Source organism: Humulus lupulus, chromosome 2 (assembly GCF_963169125.1).
Source record: "Humulus lupulus chromosome 2, drHumLupu1.1, whole genome shotgun sequence".
Taxonomy (NCBI): domain Eukaryota; kingdom Viridiplantae; phylum Streptophyta; class Magnoliopsida; order Rosales; family Cannabaceae; genus Humulus; species Humulus lupulus.
This window is the reverse complement of record NC_084794.1, coordinates 15,252,158-15,273,932: the sequence shown is the minus strand read 5'-3', so window position 1 is coordinate 15,273,932 and position 21,775 is coordinate 15,252,158. Positions and strand designations below refer to the sequence as shown.

General features: G+C 36.8%; 4 protein-coding genes across 4 annotated transcripts; 1 reads left to right on the top strand and 3 right to left on the bottom strand.

Moving 5' to 3' along the window:
* Window positions 1–331: 331 nt before the first annotated feature.
* Window positions 332–1,664, bottom strand: LOC133813950 (uncharacterized). Its single transcript, XM_062246977.1, has 3 exons — window positions 1,179–1,664; window positions 860–1,091; window positions 332–783 (listed from the first exon to the last, which is right to left on the bottom strand). Exons 1-3 carry the CDS (start codon window positions 1,662–1,664, stop codon window positions 332–334), a joined length of 1,170 nt encoding a protein of 389 aa, XP_062102961.1.
* A 231-nt stretch (window positions 1,665–1,895) lies between these two features.
* Window positions 1,896–2,852, bottom strand: LOC133815856 (L10-interacting MYB domain-containing protein-like). The gene is made up of 2 exons (XM_062248639.1): window positions 2,594–2,852; window positions 1,896–2,504 (listed from the first exon to the last, which is right to left on the bottom strand). The coding sequence occupies exons 1-2, from the start codon at window positions 2,768–2,770 to the stop codon at window positions 1,920–1,922; spliced, it is 762 nt and encodes a 253-aa protein (XP_062104623.1). The 5' UTR covers window positions 2,771–2,852; the 3' UTR covers window positions 1,896–1,919.
* Window positions 2,853–8,008: 5,156 nt separating this feature from the next.
* LOC133817368 (multiprotein-bridging factor 1b) lies at window positions 8,009–10,938 on the top strand. Its single transcript, XM_062249866.1, has 4 exons — window positions 8,009–8,310; window positions 8,889–8,972; window positions 10,324–10,406; window positions 10,526–10,938. The coding sequence occupies exons 1-4, from the start codon at window positions 8,175–8,177 to the stop codon at window positions 10,643–10,645; spliced, it is 423 nt and encodes a 140-aa protein (XP_062105850.1). The 5' UTR covers window positions 8,009–8,174; the 3' UTR covers window positions 10,646–10,938.
* Window positions 10,939–11,291: 353 nt separating this feature from the next.
* Window positions 11,292–12,767, bottom strand: LOC133817366 (phospholipase A1-IIdelta-like). Its single transcript, XM_062249865.1, has one exon. The coding sequence runs from the start codon at window positions 12,667–12,669 to the stop codon at window positions 11,461–11,463; it is 1,209 nt and encodes a 402-aa protein (XP_062105849.1). The 5' UTR covers window positions 12,670–12,767; the 3' UTR covers window positions 11,292–11,460.
* Window positions 12,768–21,775: the final 9,008 nt, after the last annotated feature.

Genomic DNA, 21,775 nt, shown 5'->3' with positions numbered 1-21,775 from the left:
AGATTATTAGATAGCTGTTAAATACAGAATGACCAAAATAGGTATCATATGTATTTAACTAATTTTGTTTGAATAAATTTATACATATTAAAATATTTATAATTATTTTTTATTTTATTAAAAATAATAATGATTTTTTATAATATTTAATTCTTTTAATATATACGTATAATAAAATGATTAATTAAATTTTAAAAAATAAAAAATCAACATAAATATTGTCTATTTTTAAATTATTATAAATTTTGATCATAACAAATAATTTAAATTTAGTCAATTTGATACGACAAAATACAAAACTTAAATAAAATAAAATAGATAAGAATATAGTTTAATTATATCCCATTAAACTTGCAGCAATCAGATCTCTAGTATTGTCCATTTCATTTAAATTTGAAGCTCTAGCTGTCTCATCTTCATCTTCAATATTAGTTTGATCTTCTACACAATAATATGGATTATCTCTAATTTTCTCAAAATGTCGATCACGTTTTGCATGCCTTCGAATGTAATTATGCAAGGTCATTGATGCAATCACTATTTTCACTTGCTTCTGATATGGATAACTAGGCATATCTCTTAATATTTTCCATCTTTTCTTCCATACTCCAAAAGTTCTTTCAATAACACTTCGAAGAGAAGAATGTGCCTGGTTGAATACCTCTTTATAACCAGTAGGTTTGCTACCTCGTTGAAATTGTGGTAGATGGTATCTTTGGCCTTTATATGGTCCTAAAAAATCTGTAATTTGTGGGTATCCCGCATCCACTAAATAATATTTTCCTGTCAAATAAAATATAAAAATATAATTACAAATTATAAATACTTTAATATTTTATAAATGTGTTTAGATGACAACCTTGGGGAGGTTTTGGAAAATTTGAAGTTGAATCACGTAAAGCTGTATAGAAAATTCTTGTATCATGAGCAGAACCTTCCCACCTAGCATATGCATATATAAATTGCATATCAAAATTACATATTGCCATGACATTCTGAGTTGGTATCCCTTTTCTACCAACAAATGGTACTTGATCTTCAGGTGGAATTACAGCATTCACATGTACACCGTCTATTGCGCCAATACAGTTCTAGAAAAAAAATACAAGATTATAAAAATATACTCTAGTTAGAAAAAAAATTATTAAAAAATTGTATAATTTTAAAGTATGACTTACCTTAAAATGAGGCATATATCTAGAATCTTTCAATATCTCTTCAGGAACATCTTTAAATTCTGGGTCTGGTGGTTTTAATACATCTACACTCATATGACATAAAACATCTAAAACCTTGTTGAAATATCGACTAACTGTCTCGCCTGAGTGTTGGAATCGCTCTTGTGTTAATCGGTTTCCAGCACTGTGACCTAATGTAAATAAAAACATGTCTAATATCTCAAGAGCACACATTCTCTTTGAACCCTTAAATCCATAATTAGCTTCCAATTCATCGCATAATTTAATGAAAACATCTTTCTCCAGCCTAAACATGCTATAACATCTACTTTCATTTCCTTTTAATATTTCCATCAACCACATATGACCAGTTTGAGAAGAATTCATACAAGGTGTCTTTTCAATATATGTTGTATAATAATGTTGAACAAAGTATGTAGCTATAGACGCCGATTGTAACTCAATCTCCTCATCCGTGTCTGCCATTATTTCTAATTTAAAATAAACCTGTGTATATTAAAGAGTATATAAAATACATGCCAAATAGCCATAAAGTCTTCATAACAAATGCAAGTGAAAAACATAATAAAGCATATTTATATTAAATAGTGACAACACCAAGTCTTGAGAGCAATTTAAAAAAAAAGTCTGTAAAGAAATAACATAATAAACATATACTAACGTCTTAACACAAAGTTTAGAAAATAAATACTACTACTACTATAAGTCATAGTATTATAATTATCCCAGAGTATGCTCATTCTTGAGCCAAGTAAGCATCAACTCAGGTTCTTCCAATGAAGCAAACATCTCTCTCTTCTCTATCATGATAAACAAGCGAGTTGCAAATAAATACAAGCTGCTCCCTTTCTCAATTCCAGGCAAAGAATTTAAAATTTTCATAACTTCGGTAATACTATTCTCCTTTCTAGCTGTTTCAATATTTCTACTCCTTGTCTCCACAGCATCAGCAAGGCGACCAATTTGTTCAAATATCATTAAAGGCCCTGTCTTCTTCATTTTTCCTTTTCCATGTTTCATTGCTTTATTTTGTTTCTCAAGTGGCTCGGCTAATCTCTTGTTATTTTTCTCTCTAAGAAATCTATCAGTATTAGGCATCTCTAGATCATCGTCACTACTCTCAAGTTGTTCATGTAAGGTTTCAATATTGTTAAAAGGTTTTTCAGACTCAGATGGAATTATTCCAGATGAAGGTGTCCAAGCATACTCTCCTGTAGCAACAGTGTTCATGAAAATCCTATCTAATTTTTCCTCTACCTCTGGTTCAATTCCCCGAATGCGAAACTTTGCAGCATCGGGATGACTCTACAAAATTTGTTTGTTAATTAAATGTAACATTTATGAAAAAAAAGTCTTTTAGTTTCATATAAATATTTAACAAGATTATAATGTACCTGTAATTTACTATTCCACCAATCTTCAGTTGCATCAATTGTATTCTTTTTTATATTCCATCCTAAGCCAGTTTCTTTTCCCTTGAGTTGCTTCCAAAGCTTCCATTCATTTTTTAATCCATCCCACTTATTTTTCAATTGTGGTCTAGTGTAATCTCTTCCAGTTGCTTTCTTCATATTTGTAATCAAGTTTACATATCCAACTTTATCTAAATAAGTAGTAGGACGATGCCCATCATCAACCTCTTTGATACAGAAGTCTAAGAAACAATTCAAACTCTCTGAATTCCATATTGCTTTACTTCTTGGTACGTCACTCTTGGTGCAAATATTATTTTTATTTTCCATCTAATAAAAGTGAAGTGAAATGATAAGTATAAAAAAAATACAAAAGTAAAATGATGTATCCATATACGCAACAACTCTTATCAATCACTACCATCTATGTAAAACTAAATAATTCAACTAAAGTTCAACATATCCAACTTCAAGACTATTCTTAAAGAATCCCTTGGGAGAAGATAAAACACACACATATGTACATTCATATACATGTAAAAGGTTACTATAAATCAACTTTTGAAGTGAGAAATCTCCTTTATATTATTTATTTCACTCAAAACAAAAAGATAGAAATCTAATCTAGTTTTTGTATTAAAAAAGCATATCTATCCTTTTTCAGTCAGTATTGAATATTCAACTCTACATATGACTTTAATTCTCTCAGTGTTGAATATAACTTTATATACGACTTTAATTCGTGAGAGAGGAAAAATGATTGTTTTTGTTGATGGAGATGGGCAAGGATGAGGTTGAACTTGAAAGCCTCATCATCATAATCATAGAGATGGTTATTGATTTGATTCAAATTAAATACCACGTCAAGCGTGTGTGCTTTAAGTTTTTTCTTTCTATATCTCTATATCTATGTGAATATGCCCAGCAGCATAGCATTGTAAGAAATTAACACGTTGGTCTTGTTTTCGTCTGTGTTTGGGTTTGGTTCATTCATTGATGTTTCTCCTTTGATTTGCGTATTTCTATATAGAATTATATATATTTTTATATAAACTTCTATTCCCATTGACCAAGTTGTTTTTGGCCTTCTCTCTTAATGAACAAGCAGTACTGTTTTGCCAAATTAATTAAGTTTTGCGATGTTCCTTTGTTTTTCTATTGATATGTTATTATGGCTATTTGTCTTTTATTGATATCTTCTATATAATATATTTCATACAAAATTTAAATATAACACTTACAACAGTTCTATTTTTTGTTTTTCTATATTATATGCTAATTAAAATGTTATGCCCAAGGCGGTTAACACTGCGGTGATCATGATCAAGACTACCGCTGTCAAACTGCAGCAGATTATGAGGCCTCGACGACACTTGGAAGTAGTATTAACTGGTTCAGATACAAATTTCATGGTTGATTGAGGGTTTTGGGATTTGAGAAGGCTAAAAGTAGCTAACTCTATATATCCATTAGAAACAAAAAAAGGAAATGCATCAAAATAAACCATTAAACAAGTCCAACCCATATATATATATATACACACACACAAATATACTGATATAAAGAAGATCAAATAACCCAGTATCACAGTAACAATAATCAAACCACTGTACAAATATATATATATAATGCCCTTTAATAAATCTGTGTTTAATATAGCATTCAAAAAAAAAGTTAGAGAAATACCTTGACTTGATTGTGCTAGAGTTTTTGACAGAGAAGTGTAGTCCGTGAGGAAGAAGGAAGAAGAAATGGTGAGGCAAGGTGAAGAAGATTTAACGATTGAAAAAGAAGACCTAATAATTCTAATTTAAATGAGGGTATTTTGGTCCAAAAAAAATATCATTAAACCACAATTTCAGCTTCCCGTATAAGCTAAAATCTCAAAGTTGGTGTGGGCCAACTTTGATAAAAAGCTATAATTTTAACCTAAATTCCTAAAAAAGCTATTTTTTTTATTTTACCAAACACTTTTTAGTCAATAGCTTTTTTAAAAAGTGCTTTGGGCTTTTCAAAAAGCCATTCCAAACGGGCCCTTAGTCAATAGCTTTTTTAAAAAGTGCTTTGGGCTTTTCAAAAAGCCATTCCAAACGGGCCCTAAGTTGGTTGTCCCTCTCTCGGCAAAACCAATTTTACTCAAATGTTAGCATCCAATTCAATTTTCCATTCCAGAACTAACACATATATTGAGATATTGGAAGTATGATAAATTCGTATTGAAGCAAACCTATTCACCAAAGCTCTAACTCTGCCTAAGTTTTAGTTCTTTTGTTTCAGTGCTTTAATCAAGATTGCAAGTACATGTATAAATTACTAAGTAATTGAAGTTCATGTTTATTCATTTAGAGCATATTTTCTTGTGAATTTTTTTCTTACTTCTTCTCTTTTGAGCTTTCTAAGTCCAACAGTATTCGCTTAAATTATTTTTAATTTGTTTTTCATTAAAATCATATAGTTACTGTTATACTCATAACTTATGTAAGGGAATAGCTTATTGGATACTTTATGATAACTTTTAAATAGAAAATAACATGGTACGAAATTTTAGTAATTCATTAATTTGGTTACTATTAAATTATTTTTATTTTTCAGTTAACCAAATTTAAAAGTAACCAAAAAGTTACAATAAAATACATGACAATTCCATTAAAAGCTTGACTTTTCAACTTAGGCATGCCATACACCAAAATAATCATCCAAAGAATAGGTCACATTTGTACATTCTTGGGTCCAATCGACATTTGATATGACTGTAAAATGCTTTTGAAGTGATGGAAATACCTACAAACTCGCCAAGAAAACGACGGGGTTGGTTCATCTTGAGATAATGGTCACAATGGTACCAATCGAGATTATTAGGCGTGTGTGCGTTGTGGTTTGGGTGGTTTGAATACTTTTTAATATACCATGTCATAAATATGGTGTAGTAGCTAGAACACACCGTACGGTGTAATTTCGTTGCACCAAACTGACCAAACCAAACCATTTTTTTGCGGTGTGGTTTGGGTGGTTTTCCACGGTGTAAGTGTATTAAAGAATGTGTGAGATAGAGATGGTGATAGGGAGGATGCGCAAATGAGATGAGAGATGAATGAATTGTTGTTGTGTATGATGTGTTAGACAATAAGGTTATACCTTAATTTAAGTGGGCTTCTAGTTTCATATTAAGTTACTAAAAAATAGTATACATGTAAAGTTTAATTTTTTTTAACATATTTATAAGTATACGTTGCGGTGTGGTGTAAATCAAAATTTCACACTGCCAAACCGCGCACTGCACTGCGCGATTTAGCTAAGATACAAACCATACCGAATCATTCTACTTTTGACACCGCGATTTGCGATGTAGTGTGGTGCGGTGCGGTCAGTCATCGCAGTTTGCTGGTTTAGATGCTCACCCCTAGAAACTATGTTACAACTCATTAGAAAATGGACAAAAGGGCAACAGTTGTGAGTTACTCTTCCAGCACATAGGAATGCATGGCTTACTGCTTGATTGTGATACTTAGGCGTCGAGGTCATCTGGTGGTGGGCTTCCTCGTGGGCCGATGCGTGTGGTGATCGAAGGCACAGTGATCGACAATGAGAGAAAAAAGAGGAAATATTGAGGAGAAGAAAGTTGATTTAGATGTAGAATTATTTTGAAATTCGGCGTAGATATTTATTAGTTAGTATTGTAATATTTTAATTGTTGGATTTGTAAATAAAATTTGGAAAAATTACATCATTTACGGTAATTTTTTTTTTTTGATTTGTACGGTGAATTTACACCACCGCATATATTTCCTCTATTATTAAGTATGAATTCGCTAGTCTACTTAAAGACACAAAAATTCTGATTAAATATGGGCCTTTTTACTTTTTTTTTTTTCTCACCATTAATATTACTTTTTATAATTAATTTGTTTACAATGGTATTTTTATTTAAATTGATATAAATGATCTTTCAATTTTATTATGGTTATGTTTGGAATTTTTTTTTTGTTTTTGAATTTTTTAAACACAAAATTGGAAATATTATTTTATTTTTGTTTCTTTATTTTTAAAAAATAAAAATATATTTGGTAACTATTTTTATTTTTTGTTTTTAAAAACAAAAAATAATAAACGCGTTTGATAACTTTTATTTTTATTTTTTATTTAACAATATGAGGTGTTGATTTGAAGAAGAGAAAAAAAAAAAGAGAAAAATAAAAAACGGTTTTAAAAAATTTTGAAAGTGAAAAAGTTTTATTTTCAAAATTTAATAAATTTTAATTAAAATTTTAAAAAATAATAAATAAAAATAGAGTTACCAAACATATTTTATATTTAATTGTCAAATTTTTAATTAATTAAATAAATTTTTTTTTAAGTGTTACCAAACAACATCTATATATATTAATAAATTTTTGTAACATATATTAATACTAGAAGGAGAGATAGTGATAAAAATATATTATATTATTTTGAAAATCATAGTTAGTCAAATCTCAACACTCAATATTAAACTAAAATCTTAATCCAGTCAAAGTTTAAGTTTTGTTGCAAAAATATATTTTAAAGTTAAAAAATTAGTCTTGTAAATTTTTGTAACAATCATGTTAAATAAATTTATAAATATTTATGTAAATGTTAGTTACAAAAATAAACTTCTTGATTGTGAAATTAGTTTTGCAAACTGTTGTTATAAAAATGTAAAACTTGTTTATAAAATTATTGTAAGTCACTATTCTGTAACTGCATTTTATATATATATATATAATAAAGTGTTTTATAAATAATGAATATCTTAAATTTATATTTTAAGTTGTATAATATAAATTTGATTGTTCTTGTAATTTTTTGGTACAATATTATAACATATGGAAAATTATAATATATTTTATGTAAATTTTGGTTAGGATTTCTTAACTATAAATTATTTTTGTAAATGTTAGTTACAAAAATATCTTTCCTAGTTATGAAACTAGATCTGTAAACTATTGTTACAAAAATAAAAAATTAATTACGAATTTGTTCGTAAGTTTTATGTAAAAAAAATAAAATTTTAAAACTGATTTTTGTAAATATTATTTATAACCATGTAACAGATATTAACAATTTTATAACAGATATTTACAAGTTTGTAAACGTTGATCATAAAAAATTGTATTTTACCATTTCTATTTACGATTTAAAAGCCACTCCATATTTACACTTTTACCACTCCGTATTTTTATCCAAAAATTCCGTATTTTTGTAATCACCGTATTTTTCATATATTTTTTTTATTTTTAGTGCATTTTTGTAGATTTTCTCTGAATTTTTGGTCATTTTGGACTGGGTAATTAGTGGGCCTGGTAGTGTGAAACTATGAACTTTTGGGCCAAATGTTAGGCTATATTAAAGGTAACCCACACAACTTTTGACAACCGAAAATATCAGTGAGAGAATCTGGGGGAATATATAAGCTAATCCAGGCGTACGGACCAAGCCAACTAGTCAAGAAAGGAAACGAGATATCCCCAAATTTCATTTCCACAAAGCCCTAGCTCAACAGATAGAAGAGAGAGAAAGTTTAATCAAAGCCATATCCATAGCCATGTCAGGACACATCACTCAGGATTGGGAGCCCGTCGTTGTCAGGAAGAAGGCACCTAACGCCGCCGCCAAGAAAGACGAGAAAGCCGTCAACGCCGCTCGCCGGGCCGGTGCTGAGATTGAGACTGTAAAAAAATGTTCGTATTTCTGCTTTATATTTATTTCATTTTTTATATGCTCTCTATTTTCATCATCCATAAGTGAAACAGAACAAAATATACAATCTGGAAATTATTTAGTATCTGATCAATTAGAGGTTGTACACAAAGATATGTTTTATTGTGCTATTTGTTTATCGACTAAGTTTAATCGATAAACGATAATCATTTCGAATTTACTGTACTGTATTCGTCTCTTTCGAAATTCACCTGGGATTTTGTTTAATTTAAAATATTTTGATGGTTGTGGTGTTATGCATTGCCGAAAACACTATATATATATATATATATATTAACTTCTATACAATGTAGTTCTATGTTAAAATGAATTTTTGGAAATAAGTATTTTTGAATTAAAAATGATAAAACTTGGATTATTCGAATAAATTTTGCATGTTACCGTTGTTCCAGAATCTTAAGGGGGTAAACTTTGTTGTTTTCGTCTGCATATATGTGGATTTATTTGCTATTAAATTCTTGTGTTTTTGCGTTTGGTTTACCAGTCTGCCAGATTTTTACATTCCTGTATTTTCACTTTTTTGCTTTATTTTAAACAGCTACCGCAGGAACAAACAAAGCTGCCTCTAGTAGCACATCTTTGAATACAAGGAAGCTCGATGATGAAACAGAAAATCTTGCTCGTGAGTTATTTTGACTTTGCTTTAGCTTTACACTCTGATATGTTTAATTATTTGTTTTCTACGTTTTGCATGATCTAGAAAACAAACTATTTTTGCCTGCTTTTGTTGGTTTACGATTAAGTTGATAGTATTTTCCATATACTACACTGGTTGGTATTGCAGTTTAGAGATGCTCCAGTTGGAGTTCATGTGGTGATGTGAATTTAACCTTTTTCGCTTTTATATTATCAACTTGTATATTCTTATTGTCTCTCTGTGTTTCTCTTTTATGCTCTTAGGGGTGTTTCGTATGGGAGTTGGGGGTTAGAGTTGGTGGGAATGGTAATGTCAAAACTAACGCAACCCATGTTTGCTAAATTTATTTTTAATGGATTAGAGTTTTGTGTTTCCAAGTGGGTCACACTTTTTAGCTTGATAGGATGGTCATCTTGACCTTTTAAACGCTTAGTTTCACATTCCCTTAATCTAAACCCCCTCCAACCCTACTCCTACCATACCCAATCCCCATACCAAACACCCCCTTAGTATTATAGTATTATGTTGTTAAATGCATTACAGTTTTTTAATTCTTCTATTGTGTTTATATAATTTGGTGCATGATAACTGGAATTTGTACTGGATACCAATTTTGAGGCGGATATATAGGAATGATGAGCTTCATGATCTGACGAACATTGTGTTCAGTTTTAGTCACAATTTTAATTAATATTTCTTGTGGGCGAGCTGCTATTTATTTGTTCTTTACTACCACGACAAGGATAAGCATGGAATGTGGTTTTGGTTGGGGGAATAGTATGTTTAATTAATCTCTGACAAAAATTGGAAGTATGAGTTGACTGTAAAAAAATGTTTGTTTGGTGGAAGTTCTGCCAAAGGTGAAACTTTCAAATACTTTAACAGTTTAACTAGAAAACTATATCTCATGGTAGGTATGAGTCTACAAGCGTGTTTGTATTGTTAATTGCATGTGCTTTTTCTTGTACCTTTTGGTGATATAATGGGAACTTGAAGAAGGTGCCATTGGCTTTCTTAAAGAATACAATACAAGTATTGGTTTTCGTTGAACTAGGTGTCCTTTCATTGTGTGATACAATACGAGCAAGGATGCATAATGACTTAGTGGTTTTTTCATTGTGTGATGTTGGTTTAGAACCCCATTCCAATTCCCTTTTCTCAGTGTAATTCACCTGATTCCTTTTAGATTATGTTGCTATGTTCTTTGTATTTAGATGTTAAGTTGAAGGGATTTGTATAGCTATTTGTAAATTTGGCTAAATGTTTCTGTTTCGGGCCATTATTGTTCTGTTGGGCTGGGATTTCCTTGCATAACTTGTATTTTTTTCACGTACAGATGACCGTGTACCCACTGAACTGAAAAAAGCTATAATGCAAGCTAGGATGGACAAGAAGCTTACCCAGTCCCAGCTTGCTCAAGTACACCACTCTCACTCCCTATCTCTCTCTCTCTCATTCTAGTATTCCCAAAATTCAATACTTATAACCGCGTTCAATATTATTGGTATCTGCCCTAATTTTTTATGTTTTTTTTGCAGATTATTAATGAGAAGCCTCAAATTATCCAGGAGTATGAATCTGGTAAAGCCATACCAAATCAGCAGATCATAACGAAGCTAGAGAGAGCTCTTGGCGTGAAACTACGTGGAAAGAAATAAAGTTATCCTTGGAAATTAACAACGGAGGAAGCTTCACCTATGTTGTGTTTGGTTGAAGTGTTGCGCATGAATCTGTAATAGCTAATCTTCCGAAGTCAAAAACTATGTGCAGAAACTTATGTTTTGCAAGAATGGTTCTCTAAATTTTCTCGTGTGATGACTCTTAATTGCAAAATCTTCAGTCTTTCTAATGCTTTCCTCCTTGTCCATCACGAACTAGAGCATTATGCGTTGTGTTCGCAATATAATATATCAGTTGTGGGCCGCATGCTTGTCCCACCTTGACTTCTCTACCAGGCTTTACTTCATGTTCTTTGTGATCATTCAAACGTGTAACTTGTTATTTTGTTTTTGGCAAATTTTTAAGAAAAGCTTGACAATTGGTTCCTTGCGAGTTGGCATTAAAACGTATAAACGGCCCATTTAGCAAGAAGAGAAGGGAATACGATACATTGACCAATATATTGCGAGAAATAGACCTCTATCTATCTTGGTACACATGAAATACGCCTTCTATAATAGCAAGGCATTTTTTAATTTAAATGCGTTTACTATTAATCATATCAAGGTCAACTTATCAATGCTAAGCAAAATGTTTGTAGTCTTGTAGAATCATTATACTATGGTCACATGTGACACAACTATCTTTGTAGATGTTCGTCAATTTGACAATTTTTTTTTTCTGATAAAAAACACAATATCAACATTTGTTTCTCACATAGCCATCACTTTATTTCGCGGGGGGCTAAAAGTTTAGAAATTAATAAAGTTTAGGTGCAAACAAATATAAAGCTACATGCAGTACTACTTGAAAGTCAAAACTCAGGCACAGGCAAATCTTCATCATCAGGTGGAGTCAAAACCCACTCCCCACTAGCTTGGTCAAGCACCAACCCTTTATTCTTCTCAACCCACCAGGAGCTTGGAATCAAGTAATCGTCCTTGAGAAACCCCGAAGACTTGTTCACCAGAGCCACGCTCCTCTTCACTTTGAGCTCAAACTCCTCATCTTTCCCATTCCAACCCGCTACCACATGCAAAATTCCCTGCAAGTTGTGCCAGTCTCCTGTGGTCATCGACCGCTTCAAGTACTGAGACTTTCTAGAGTCTATCCACAGCTCTGTCCCTATATCCACGTAGCCAAGCAACGGCCCTGGATACCGTGTTATGAGGTCGATGGTGTTCCTGGTGTGGAGAATCTTGAGGTTCTGATGACTTTGTACTCTTTCTCTGAACTCTCTGTTCCCCACTTGAGGGCATCCGAAGACGAAAGCCGTGACCGGAGTGTCCTTATTTGGCTCGACGACGTTTTCGACTATATCGAAAGCGCTTATAATCGCAAGGCTTGCCCCGAGACTATGCCCGGTGATAACTACGCTCACCTTCTCGTCTTTGTACTTGTTTATCAGGTTCTTCATTATGGTCGAAAGTTGAACTCGTGCGCTTGTTTTCACGAATGGGGAATTTGGATTATCCGACGTATATATCGTAAGCCAACCCCTCATGACCCGAGCTCGATCGTCATTACTATCGTCTGGCCGTAACAAAGGCTTGGCAGACTCTTGATCAGCCCCCAACACGTTGATCCATTCGTAGTCTCGGATGGTGCCACGCCAGGCCACGTAGATTTCTCGGCGGCCGAGGGCTTTGCTCACGTCGTCTGTCGTTACGGCGACGTAGCCCATCCAGTTGGACTCACGGTCCCAGGACTCGCGTGAGCGGGAGCGGAGTAAAAGGGCCTGTGGGACGCTGATGCGAGAGGTGGCGTAGAGGTAGGCAACGACGTCGTAGTCGGAGCCGTTTTGGAGAAAAACTTTGCGGAATAGAGAGGCCTTGCCGTAGCGACAGGCGCCGCAGTACTTGGAGTTTTCGTCGCTGTTGAAGGAGTCATAGGTGACTTGGCAGAAGTCGCCGCAGCGGAGGAGGAGTTGCCGGAGTTCGAGGTTTAGAGGGTCGAGAATGCTTTCCCAGTTGTTGAGTCCCAGGAGTTCTTCCCATGTTGGTTTGGCTTGGCTGTCGGCCATTAGAGTACAAATTAAGAAACTGAAGGAGTAAAAGTTGAATTGTATAGATGAGTTGAATAAGAGAATAGATAACAGGATGAGATAAGCAGTGGTTGAGTTAAATTGATTATTTTTTTCTAATATGTGCATTTGTTTATTTTTGTGTTCTTGCTAGATATATTGTCTCATTCTAGAAATATTTTTCACATGTGAAAATCATAAATTGATTATACATTTGGAAGTATGTAATGTTGGAACAATTTACCATGATTTCGTTTGGAATTATTAGAATCCAAAACAAAAGAAATCACGAAGTTAAGCTTTGTGCGGCCATTGTTTAAGGCTTTTTTTCCTATGAAGAGACAAAATCAAAAGTTTCCATTTGATTGATGGATTGTAAATTCACGTTTATAATGAGCTGTTCTTAACATAACAATACCATTTCGAGATGATAATATAAGCATATAATAAGCATATCCTAAATGCATAGCAAAACTTCAAAACTGATCAACCAAAAAATGCTAAAAAATATTTGATGCAATCACACATACTCGTTCTCAGTTTTCTCTCAATTTTATAAAACTCTAATAACTTGAATATGAATATTGCTATGGAACATCATATTATAGGTAAGATCCAGCACCTCATCATATGTTATGAAGTGATTGATCGATGAAACATCCATATTTTATTTTGAATTTAAACATTCCATATTAAATTTCACCTATCATCATCTTTGACTTTAATATTGAAATGATATATATATATACATATATATATAGGGTCAGCTTTGGTGCGGGCGGTTTTTCAATAAGATTATTGGTTAAAATTTAAGGTTGTACAACTTTACATACAAGAACGACTATATACTAGCATTGCTCAGTATTCCACATTCTTCTATTTGGTCTCTTTCTATCTTCTCTATGTGGTTTCTTTATCAAGGAAAAACTACAAAAATAAAATAACAACATAAATGGCTCACCTCCTTACCCTGCTGCCATTGTGGAAGCAGAGCACCACGGAGGAAAATAACACAACAAGAAGAATAGCTCGTTGCTGTTTTTTAGACTTGTTGACGCTATTTTTCGTCAACTTAAAATGTAGAGTACGTAGACAATAGAAACTATGGAAAAGATGATTAATACAGTAGAACAATGAGGGTTTTTTACGTGGTTCAGCAGTTAACTCTGCCTAGTCCACGAGTCTTTTTTATTAGGACTTTGGTGTTTTCTGGAATTCCTTCAGGGATGAATTCTCCAAAAATTCTCTCAAGATAGCAAAAATTTTGTCCCGTCTAAGTGTCCATGATCCACCTATTTATAGAGGGTTCTCAGAGTTCGTTCCCACATATTTCAGGAAGATACTCCTCTTCATTAATGGGAATAATGACATTAAATTCTATAACTTCTATATACAAGGAAACATCCCCTGAAGACCAGGGGACATATAACAGACTAGTTAATATCCCTTTAATGTAGGGAAGTTACAACAATAAATATCTTTTGAATGCATGGACTGCGTCTCATCAGATGACTCACTAAGCCGTTCGAGGTCAGCAGTCAGCATCATGTCAGTCCAGGTCTCTAGGTAAATTACGAGCTGTATAACTTTCCCCAAGACCAGCTCGGAGCGGGTAAATATCATCGAGGCTGTCACATTCCGAGCTCATACCCATACCAAGCTCGGGCTACTTGATCCGAGACACCTGACAATGGATATACTCTGATGCTACGTCTTTCGAGCTTAGAAAGAACTCCGAGGTTACATATCTTCGAGGTTGCCACCTTGCTTCAAGGTTTGGCACCTGGATCACGAACTTGCACTTTAGATATTGCGAGCTCACACCTGACGAATCCAGCTTTTGAGGTCACAACCTCAAGCCTCAAAATCTGGGTGTAACATTTTGCCCCCTCAAAAGTATTAGTTCGAATCCTATGAGAATGAAACTTTTGAACTACTTTCATCGGGAACCGTTCCATCACACATACTCGACTATGGACACGCTTCAGTTGCGTATTGCTCACTCAATGTACTTGAGTACCCTGGAAACTTGCCCACGCCTATCCGCCTGCCATCCTTTTGGGTACTATCACCTCATGGGTTCTTAACCACTTGATCTGATATGGAATCTGGCCAATGGCCCAGATCAATCCAGCCCTTTGTATTCCCACGGGCTTATAAATAAGCCCCCAGTTGTCTTCTTCCTCTTTTCTTTTCACGTCCATCAGAGAGAAGAAAGGAAAGAAAAGAAAACCAGAAAACTCATTGCCCACTTCTTGCATGTTCTCCAAACCGAGAAGACAAATCCACGTTGGACTTTTTGACTCAGTGAGATCGCACTTGCAATCGCTCATACAATCGTCCATTTCTCTATTTCCGCCGATCACACTGTGTAAGTATCTGTTCATGGCTTCTTTGCGTTACGTATATACATTTTTTTTTATGCATGCTTATACTTCTGTTACACCGTGGGCATTAGGATTTATTCTTGTCCCATTTATCAAATCACTAGTTTAATCGCACTAGGATTAGACTTAAACCCAGCTTCTGCGAAAAAGGGTCCAAAAATAGTTCATTTTTTGGGTTTTCAAATTTTAGAAACTGTATTTTGCACATGAAGATATCAGGTACAAAATTAGGGTTTGCCTTTAAGGAATGCACGATTCCCAAAAATATCTCCTTTTCAATAACCGCCACCTTTCTTTCCTAATATTTCGAGATTTCCCATGACAAATCCACCTTCCTATCCTTCGGTGGAACACACACTCTGGGACTGGTCTTGTCTCCTTTGGATTGAGCTTGCCTTGTAGCCTCGATCATTCGAGCTTAGGTGCTATTTATCCCTGTACTTCTTGCTTGCTTGGCCCTCACCCTTTTACTTTCTTGTTAGATGCCGCAGAATTCGGGAAAGTGGTGGGGGTTAAAGTTCGCAATTCCCTATTCGCCAATAACTTTGAGCCCGGAATCTCCTTTCACTCGGAATCAACATTTACTTTGGGAACACGAACTGAGGCGTGAGCAAGAAGACACCCGAGATCACTTCCGACGTCAGATAGACGAGGTCGAAGAAGGGAAAAGGAAAATACTAAGGGTCGCCTTGCATCCAAATCCGGACAACGAGCTTAGGCCGATTCCACTCGACCCTTCGCTTAAAGTGACGATTGCTTTCAAGCCAGGTGATCTTCAGTTTTCACTGACGGGGGAACCCTCTACCTCGCAGCCGATGAGGGAATTTTTCGAGGCCGAGCATTATTGGAGCTCGGTTACGTCACTAGGCCAGATAACCGATATCCTGGCCTTTCATGGTATAGGACTATCAGGCTCGCTAAGGTGTCGAGCCCCAACCTCCCACGAGCGAAGCTGTCACACTCCAGGAGATGGAAATCCTGACAGCAAGCTGAGATACGCAGCTTGGAGCCAGGAGCACATGAAGACAGGGACGGTACTGCCCTTGAAGTCTTTTTTCAAGGACTTCACAGATTTTGTTGGGTTGGCCCCCTTCTAGCTTAACACCAACTCTTACAGGGTTCTGTCTGCCCTGAGGTCGCTGTACCACGAGCTAAAGTGGGAAGGACCATCGCCAAATGAGATCTTGTATCTCTTTTGTTTGAAAAGCAATCCCTCCCGAGCTCGGGGAGGGGACGACTTCTACTATCTTTTGAGCTACTCTAAGGAGAAGAAGGTGTTCGAGGATCTTCCCAATCACCCTCCTGACTTCAAGAAGGCCTTCTTCTGGACAAATGGCCTAGCCCTGTCTCGATTCTATTCATTCAGACGGATTCGTAAGTATTTCAACCTCCTTCTTTTGTGCTCGAACTTTGCTTTAGGCTCATGCTTAGCTAAAATGTACTTAACTTTCCAGCCAACTATCATCGCCCTACTCCCACTGATGAGATGAAGGAGCACAGAGAGACTCTGCTCCAACTTCCTTATGGTAGGAGATCCCTTTCCTATCTCCTACATGAAGACAAGCTCTGGGCTTGTGGGCTCTTAGGAGAGGATCAGTCTACATCAGACTGATCCAATAAAAAATACGACCGGTGGGAGCTCGTGCCTCTGCCAACGGACAACCTCCCCCCAAGGAGAGAGGCGAGGCCTCCACCTCCAGTTCGTCACAGGAGTCCACAATCGGGGAACGAGGTCAACGACGAGGCCTCAAGCTCAGGTTCGGATGAGCAAGGTACAATCATCCTTAGCTCGAATATGTGGTCCCCTTCCCTACTAAAGCATAAGCCCGATAGGTTAGTATTGTGTGAGGACGATAGGAACCATTTTTATGTATGGTCTTGGGTAGATGAACGGGTTCATAGGTTCGATAGCTGGCTCGGGAAGTATGACACCATGGATAGCTTGAATGAGGTATGGAATGGAATAGCCGTCCAATATGGGACCAACGACTATAGGGACCTTTCGAGGTTGACGTCCACTGTAACACCCTAAGTTGCTAATAACGTTTAGGACCTTGATTAGCATGCTTGGAGGGAAATAAGTGAATTAATATGCTAATATGTGATTAGAATGCATGTATAGGTGGTATAAGTATGCATGTGGGCCCCGTTTGCATGATAGGGGTAAATTGGTAATTTTAGCTCGTTGAGGGCATAAATGTGATAATTGTATTATGTGGTTTGTACCACATGGGTGTGGTGATATTAATGTGATGCACGTGCCGAGACGGTCCTAGAGAGCTATAACTCAAAAGTCACAACGGGATTCTATACCCGGCTTGGGAGGAGCCTAGGGGTACTTTGGGGAAATTTCATGAGTTGGGTTGTGAGTTTTTGGTTAATGGTTATTGGTGATTAGGTAACTTGAGTAACCATTAGTAACTGCTGAGAGTAACAAGTTTGGATGGAAAATGGTAGAATTGTAATATAAGTGAAAGGACAAGAGTGTCCTTGAGGCTTAGCTAGAAGAGGAATTAGATGGAAGGGTAAGATGGTCTTTTGGCAAGGTTTTAGATAACTTCAGCTGAGAAGAGAAGTCATTCACGTTTTAACACTTAGGTATATTTTTGTTTTGGCTGAAAATTTGAGGAAAAAACTATAAAGAAAGGTAAGGAAGAAGGGAGCTGAAACTTGAGGGATCTAGGAGGAGAATCAAGTGGTTGGAGGCAATTAAACTTGATCATAAACCAAGAATTTTCTGAGGTAAGGATTTATCTCTGTTTTGTTAAGTTTCTAAGCTTGATTTTCTTAGAGTGTTAGTATGAAAATTGAAAGTTGATGTGTGGCTGTTTGGTGGATTCTTGGGGATGAGGCTTGCTTAGATTCAGTTTGAGAATAAGGGGGATTTACTTGGAGCTGGACTTGGAGAAGACTCAGGGGCGAATTTCTACTTGAGGTAAGGGTTTTAAGCATCTCTGTTATGTATTAGCTGCTGTGAATTAAGTTGCTGGTTTGTTAGTTTAAGTTTCATAAAGTTTCAAGTCAATTGGTGAATTGGGGATTTGATTGTGTGTTTGGGTTTATTTTTGATGTTTCTAAGTTGTTAGATGGTCTATGTGGGGTTTTGAATCGAATTTTGGACTTAGGTATGCTTTGGGGTTGATTTGGAGTGGTTTTAGCTCGGGGAAAACGCAGGGAAAAACCCAGAAATCTGGGTTCGCGAAGGAGCGCCGCGGCCCTGTTCTTGGGTGCCGCGGCGCGAGGCTGTTTCTGGGCAGGGGAAAGCTCTCTGACTTGCTGGGCAGCGCCGCGGCGCTAGGCCAGTTTCAAGGCATAGAAATTTTGCAATTTTGAGCTTTTGCTCCGGGGGTTCGGGGGATGTTTCCAATGAATTGTTTTAGGAATTTGGGGATTCCGAGAGTGTGGGATCGGTCCCGGGAAGTGGTTTTGGATTGATTAGTAATAAAGGATGTTTTATATGTGTTGTGACTAGGTCTTTGGAGAGGCTCGAGTTAGAGGACCGTGCTCGCGACTTTGGGGCATCGGAAGCTCGGGATACAGGTAAGAAAACCACTATTCCCACAGAGCTTGTATGCAGGGCTGAGCCCAATATGTTTGAATTGCAGGGCATAGCCCTTTGATTGAATTTGTTAGTATTCAGTATATGTTTGTTATGCTATGAATACAATTATGTGAATGTTCGGCGAGAGCCAGGAACGGCGTAGGCCGTGGTCGGCAAGAGCCGGGAACGACAAAGGGCTGGGAACGACGTTCGGCACGTTGAGTGCAAGGCCGAGTACGGCAAGGGGCTGGGAGCAGCGTTGAGCACGTGGAGTGCGAGTTGCCAGGGCAAGACCCTAAAGGATACCTGGGATATCCTCACGGTGTGGACCGCGAACCCAGAGCCTGGTAAAGCGCCTGGGACGGCATGGCCGTATGTGTTTAGCCTATTGGTGGCCTAATTATATGCTAAGTGTTTGTTGTGTATATGTTATCTGCTTGTGAGGGTTTTCTTGCTGGGCTTCGGCTCATGGGTGCTCTGTGGTGCAGGTAAGGGCAAGGGAAAGGTCAACCAACCATGAGTATGGAGAGCGTGAGGCGGCGTGTACATGTTTGGTCTGCCTGGCTGCCACGGCCAGTGGTTTTGAGAAATGGTTGTATTAAAACTTAGATTTTGTCGTCTAGTTGATTCAAACTTGTAAATTATATGTTATAAATATTTCTAAACAGTATCCTGGGATCCCAAGTGTCAAACACTCAACATTTTGTAGTAAATGGAATTGTTTTCAAAGTTTATTTCATTGTTTATGATTTAATTACACTTTTGACCTAAAAACCTCAATTAGTAAGTTAACTGCACATTTAAAACTCACTTAGTAACGGCTCTAAGGAAGTAGGGCGTTACATCCACCTATAGGGAAGGTACTCCCCCCGCCTCTTCTGAAGATGGGGGAATTTCATGGTCACCGAGCTCAAGCTCGGGGGAGAGTTCCAGTTAGGTTTCTCTCTGATCTTGACAACATCCTTGAGAGTGGCGGAGCCAAGAGGAGTAAGCGTCCCAGGGGGTCGCGAAAGACTGACCGGGCTGCCAAGGTCCTTAAGAGGACCGAGATAACACCACCTCCCCCGGCTTCGGTTGTTCCGAGCTCAGCTCTAAGTCCATCTGCCCAGGTCGGGACTTCCTCGTTGACCCTACCTCGACTCCTTCTGCATCCCAAGCCAATCCCCCAGCTGGCCTGCCTCCGAAGAAACCCTCGTCCTCGAAGACACCACTGTTCTCGATCTCTACTCATATTGATGAGTATGTGATCGACAATGCTGCTGGATCCCACTGGGCAACATTAGGCTCGAACATCCTGTCTCGGGTGGGCTAAAGCTTTGGGAGCTTTGACGCTCCTCACTGGCAGTTTCTGAACAATGCCAAAGACTGCAACACTCTTTATGAGAAGAGTGTTGAGCTCCACGCTGCGGTAATCTTTCTTCTCCCACCAGTTAGTTGCATTTACACTTAGTCCATATACTAATTTTGTGTTTTTTGTATGTCAGGCTCTTGCTGTCGATGCTTAGCTTAATTATAGGCTAAACAACGAAGTCCACTCAAGCATGACTCTTGCTTAGGAGGCGAAGGATCTTCAGCTCAAATTGAGTGATGAGCTCAAGGCAACAAAGGCAAAGGTAGAGGCAGGAGCCGAGGAGCTTAAGGTCAAGATATCCGAGCTTGAGAAGCAGAATGCCAGGCTCGCCGAGATTGAGAAGGAGAATGCTCGGCTCGAGGGGGTCAATGCCAAGCTTGAAGAAGAGAAGGCCCTCACTTTTGAGATCATTGAGAATGAGAAAGCTCGTCTTCTTGAAGAGTTTAAGAAGAAGAAGGATCGGGCGGTCGACCTGGCCATGTACATAATCTGAGCCAACAATGTTGACCTCGATACCAGCTTCTTAGGCCATCTTGAAGCAAAGCTCGTGGCCAAATGCCAGGCTCGGCTTAATGAGGAGGATGCTGCTCGAGATGACACGGTGGAGCCAAGGAGGATGCAGATGCTGAGAAGGCCAAGGAGGTTGCCGAGAAGTCCAAGGGGATTGCACCTTCTCTTTAGATGATACCTTGGGGCTGCGTCCCTTTATTTTTTGTAATTATTCTTTTAATTTATGCCCATTGGGCTGATACAATTTTTCTACAATTTTTCTTTCTTTTCGACTTCATTTTAATATTTATGCTTTACATTTCTTGAGTTGAAATATTTTGTGCATTTTATATTAAAGTGTCATATATGCCTGTTTAATCACACAAACATAGTTTGGATTTAAGCTCGAGGTTCAATGCATTCATGCACAGTTTGCTCGAATTATCCGCTTTCGATCTCGTTATTTGTCAAGGTCAAATATTACTTTTACCATGCACCCGAAAGTACTTGTATGGTGTGTAATGCAAATGGTTTAGTTATACCTTACCTTTTTAGTTACTTTTTCTCGTCCTCGGTTAGCTCTCCGAGGTTATGAGGTTGAAACTATTGTTTTGTAAGATACTTCAGCCTCGATCTCGACTTGTACGAAGTGGGTTATGCTCCAACTTACTGTCGATTAGTTTTAGCTGGTTTGTTCCAAACCTATTAAGATCGTGTTAGGTTTGTAATCCACACACTTACATTTTTATCTAATTTGCATATCCAAACATTTTTATCTTTTTGTTAGTTTGGTATATCCAAACTTATCTTATTTCGCGCACTTGGTTATTTCCAAATACTTGTATGTTATCCAAACTTGTCTCATTTCGCGCATTTGGTTATATCCAAACACTTGTATGTTTTTCGTATATGTTATTTTATTTTTTCAAGCTGATGATGCCCCCTTAATATCCTATGAGTGTGACCATAGGTTATTAGATTAAGAGAGATTGCAAAAAATACAACATATTAAACGAAATCAAATTTATTTGAAAAAAAAAATCCAAAAATAGAAAAAAAGTACAGATAAAAAAGCATGGTTATAGGCAACATCCTTCTTACACTATTGATAGTAAGGTCGTAGGTGTTCGCCATTCCATGCTCGCGGTATTAGACTTCCATCCAACCTTGCCAACTTGTAAACGCCGGGTTGGATGTCTGACTCTATCTGGTAAGGTTCTTCCCAATTTGGCCCGAGCATGCCAGCTGCTGGATCCCGCGTTGCCAAGAATACACGCCTTAGCACCAAATCTCCCATACTGAATTTTCGATCCCGAACTCTTTTGTTGAAGTATTCGG